This window comes from Hemicordylus capensis, chromosome 6 (assembly GCF_027244095.1).
Source record: "Hemicordylus capensis ecotype Gifberg chromosome 6, rHemCap1.1.pri, whole genome shotgun sequence".
NCBI lineage: Eukaryota > Metazoa > Chordata > Lepidosauria > Squamata > Cordylidae > Hemicordylus > Hemicordylus capensis.
In genome coordinates this window covers 12041318-12045640 of record NC_069662.1, presented here as the reverse complement: position 1 = coordinate 12045640, position 4323 = coordinate 12041318, and the positions used below count along the sequence as shown (strand labels likewise).

Below are 4323 nucleotides of genomic sequence, written 5' to 3'. Positions count from 1 at the left end.
GAAGAAAATATAAAAAGCATGGATCTGAACAGTTTTGTAATTAATCTGCCCCAAAGCAGTCTGCTTTAAATGCATTTGTAGGAAGGTAGGTAGGTAGATGAAAGATAATTTTTTATAAGAGCTACAGAGAAAACATTATCCTTAGAGTAATAATCACTTGTGATTGGAAACATATGGGGATAAAATGCAAATGGAATGGCCTGTTGAACTTTCCTACAGCATCTGGGGTTCTTTACCTTGGAAAAGGGGCGATTAAGGGGAGACGTGATCAAGCTGTATAAAATTATGCATGGAGTGGAGAGGGTGGACAGAGAGAAATTTTTCTCCATCTCTTACTAGAGCCAGGTGTCACTGCATGAAACTGAAGGTCGGGAAATTTAGGAGAGACAAGAGGAAGTACTTTTTCACACAGCACATAATTTATCTATGGAATTCTTTGCCATGGGATGTGGTGATGGCCACCAGCTTGGATGGCTTTAAAAGGGGCTTAGAGAATTCATGGTGGACAGGTCTACCAAAGACTACTAGTTTGGTGGCTGTGGGCTACCTCTAGCGTCAGAGGCATAATGCCTCAATACCAATTGCAGGGGAGCAACATCAGGAGAGAGGGCATGCACATACTTCTTGCCTGTGGGCTCCCCAGAGGCATCTGATGGGTCACTGTGTGAAACAGAATGCTGGACAGGCCTTGAACCTGATCCAGCAGGGCTGTTCTTATGTTATGTTCTTGTGCCTGCCTGCTTAGTCCTTACTTTTCAATAGAAACAGATGGGTTGATGCTCTGCAATATCATGTGTATTTCCATAAGTTACATGATGATTTTCTACTCTGATTCCAGATGGAGCTGGCCAATGGGACTGCAGTGCAGGAATTCATCTTACTAGGCTTTGGAGTCACACAGGAGAAGCGGTTCCTGCTGCTTGTCTTTTTTTCCATTCTCTATATGCTCACTTTAGCTGAGAATATCACTGTTATCACACTGGTGAACCTGGATGTGCATTTGTGCCAGCTTCCCATGTACATCCTGCTAAGCAACTTCTCCTGGCTAGAGATATGTTATGTATCAACCACTGTGCCCCGTATGCTCTTTGATCTGACATCGTCTCATGGGATCATCTCCTTCCAAGCTTGCTTTTTCCAGTTCTACATCTTTTTCTCTCTTGGCAACACTGAATTCTTCTTCCTCTCAGCTATGGCCTTGGATCGGTACTTGGCCATCTGTCACCCACTGCGCTACCCACAAATTATGACCCCCAATTCCTGTTGTGCCCTGGTGGCTGCTTGTTGGGTCCTTGGCTTCCTGGGGTACATTGTGTCAGTGATTTTGATCTCCAAGTTGTCCTTCTGTGGCCCCAACATCATTGACCACTTTGTGTGTGATCCTGGGCCTCTTCTGTCTCTTGCCTGCCCTCCCTTAGGAAATGTTCCACGTTGGTACCAGATATCTGTTCTCACTCTGTTTTTAGGCAATGTATTCTTTGTTATGATATCTTATGGCACCGTCATTCTTACCCTGATGAAAGTGTCTAACCAAGGCAGCCGTCAGAAGGCCTTCTCCACCATTTCTTTCCATTTAATGGTGGTCACCCTTTTCTATAGCTCAGTGGCAGGGATGTATTTGGTTCCAGGTGGGGAGAGCCAGTCAGAGGTCACTAAGGCAGTGGCACTCTTCTATAGTGCCATTACTCCTTTTCTCAACCCCCTGATCTATTGTCTGAGGAATGATCAGGTGTGGGAGGCATTGGGCAGGTTGTTGAAGAAGAAAGAGAGATGGATGAGGAGGAAAGTGAGGGAGTGAGAAAGAAATGTAGCTCTCCTTTTCAGAAGCTGAACACGAAGCAGAAAACCAGTTGGGGCAGTGCTTGGGCTGACTCAGCTGTTATAAATATTATGTCATAACTGATATAAAGTTGATTATCGGTTTGTTTTTTTAAAGTGGTATGATTTTAACATGTTCTGTGAAATGGAAATAAATGGAAATTCCCAAAGTTTTTGTTTGTTTTTGTCTGTACAATTTATTTATTTATTTTTATTTATTTATCAGATTTGTACACCACCATTTGTACACTGTTGGACGGTGAACCATAGCATAAAACAAGTTAAAAACATATACAAATAACTTAAAACAATTGAACAATTTAAAAATAATCCAGAGATTAAAACCTAAAAAAAATTTAGGAAGCTGAGAAAGCTTGGGTGAACAGATGGGTTGTCAGGTGTTTTTTTAAAATTGCCAGAGATGGGGAGGATCGTATCTCAGCAGGGAGCACATTCCACAATCTCGGGGCAGTGACCGAGAAGGCCCGTCTCTGTGTAGCCACCAAACGGGTTGGCGGTAACTGGAGACGGACCTCCTCAGATGATCTCAATGGGCGGTGGGGCTCGTAATGAAGAAGACACTCTCTTAGATACCCAGGGCCTAAGCCATTTATGGCATTTTAAGTTATGACTAGCACTTTGTATTTTGTTCGGAAACCTATTGGCAGCCAGTGTAGCTGGCTGACATTTATCCTATGTACATACCTATGCATGTATGCAAGGGCATGTGTGTCAGCAATCTGGCCACCCGGAAGGGAAGTCCAGGAAGATAGTCCACAATACAAACTGGGCTGCAGAAGCAAAACACAGCTCGGGAGTAGTTCTCTCTATCTGGCTTGGGCTGAAAGCTGTCGACAACTCGACACAAGGGTTGACAAATGTTGTCTTCCAGCGGCAAACCAAAAGCTGTTAATGTGCTTTATAGTCCAAGCTGATAACTCTCAGCTGGCAGGGATTCAAGGCTTATCAGCTCTCTGCAAGAGGCGTTTACTTCTCCTGATAGTTTCCAGCTGTGTTCTTCGTCTTGTGACACGCCTCTGTTGTGGAGTCAGTGGGGGTTGCCTGCACAGATCATCTTCTGATTTGTCCGTCGCTGTCTCTGCTGCCTCAGACTGCTGTGCATGCTCTGAACCATCAGCCAGACCTACCTCAGCTATCTCTTGGGAACTGACAGCCGGGCTCTGCCCCTCAGGCACCCCTGCATTGGCTGCAAGGCTGTCAGCTTCCCCTTCCTCCTCACTATCTGAGAGCGAGGGCGTGACACTGTGTTAAATTGAGCTGTTTGGGAAAGAGTATGGGATTAATCGCTTAGATGATGATGACTGATGATGAATACAAAAACTACTTTATTTGTTAGCTAAAGGGATCCTGAGTGTAGCAAAAGGGGGCTAATGTTCAAGCCCCCCTCCCAATTGGCACATGGCTCCCTGGCATTGGCATTTTCCTCTCCTGCTCACCATCAATGGCAGTGCAGCTATTGCTCCTGCTGCCACCTTTGGCGCTTGCCAGAGACCCATGCCTGTTGGGAAGGAGGGAGGCTCTGGAGACAGGGAATGAGACCTCTCTGCTTCTGAGTAGCTCCCAAGCCAGCTGGGAATGGCCCTAATGCCAGCACAGGACACATAGATGCCCTCCATTCCCAGATGGCTCGGGGACTACCTGTAAGAAGGGAGGCCTTGTTCCTTCTCTCTAGAGAATCAACAGGGCCTCCCTCCTTCTGACCAGCTCCCGCCACCACTGAGGAGGGTGGGGAGCTGCAGCTGATGAGTATTGATGCCCCCACTTGCTGCAGTGGCTCCTGCCACCTGCCACAGCACTTGCTTGCCAAGACCTGCATCCTTTGAACATGGACAAGTCCTGGTAGCTCCTCCCCTGAATGGAATGCCAATTTTACAGACTACAACTTTGAAAGAAAATCATTAAAAATCAATAGGTGGACCAATAGGCTTCAGAATACACACACTGAAGCCTAGGGTCATGAATCGCCATATGGGAGATTTGACAGCCTTCTGCCCAGCCATTCTGCAGTTATAATATGGGCTTAATAAAAAGGGAGAGGTGACACCTTTCGTATGGATACAAGGAGCATTTCCCCCCAAATAAAGCATTTCTGATGTTCATGGTGGGGGGCTTCTATTGCTGCACTTTTTGTAACTTTCTGTTATGAGACAAAGTATTTATGGAACTTTAAAATGTTGTCAAAACTCTTTTCAATGTCCAAAATCAATGGGCGAACCAATCCCCTTCTAGTGCCACACATTTAGAGGTACCCTCATGCACTACTCCCTTGAGAAATCGGAGAACCTGCTGCTCAGCCATGCTAGAGTTATACCATGAGGTACCAAAAGGGGGAGAATATGCATTTACACTGGTTGCCGATAATGTAAAGATCTACACTGGTTGCTGATAAGTTTCCGGGCAAAATACAAGGTTTTGGTTATAACCTATAAAGCCCTAAACAGCTTGGTCCCTGGGTATGTAAGAGAACATCTTCTTCACTATGAA

The 4323-nt window shown here is 45.5% G+C and overlaps 1 protein-coding gene across 1 annotated transcript; it reads left to right on the top strand.

Annotated features, from left to right (window-relative positions):
- Positions 1-838: 838 nt before the first annotated feature.
- On the top strand, positions 839-1798 carry LOC128330869 (olfactory receptor 11G2-like). Its single transcript, XM_053264232.1, has one exon. The coding sequence runs from the start codon at positions 839-841 to the stop codon at positions 1796-1798; it is 960 nt and encodes a 319-aa protein (XP_053120207.1).
- The last annotated feature ends 2525 nt before the right edge of the window (positions 1799-4323 follow it).

What these genes read in the sequence shown, in the direction of transcription:
- LOC128330869 (XM_053264232.1), top strand. Translation starts at nt 839, where the DNA reads ATGGAGCTGGCCAATGGGACTGCAGTGCAGGAATTCATCTTACTAGGC.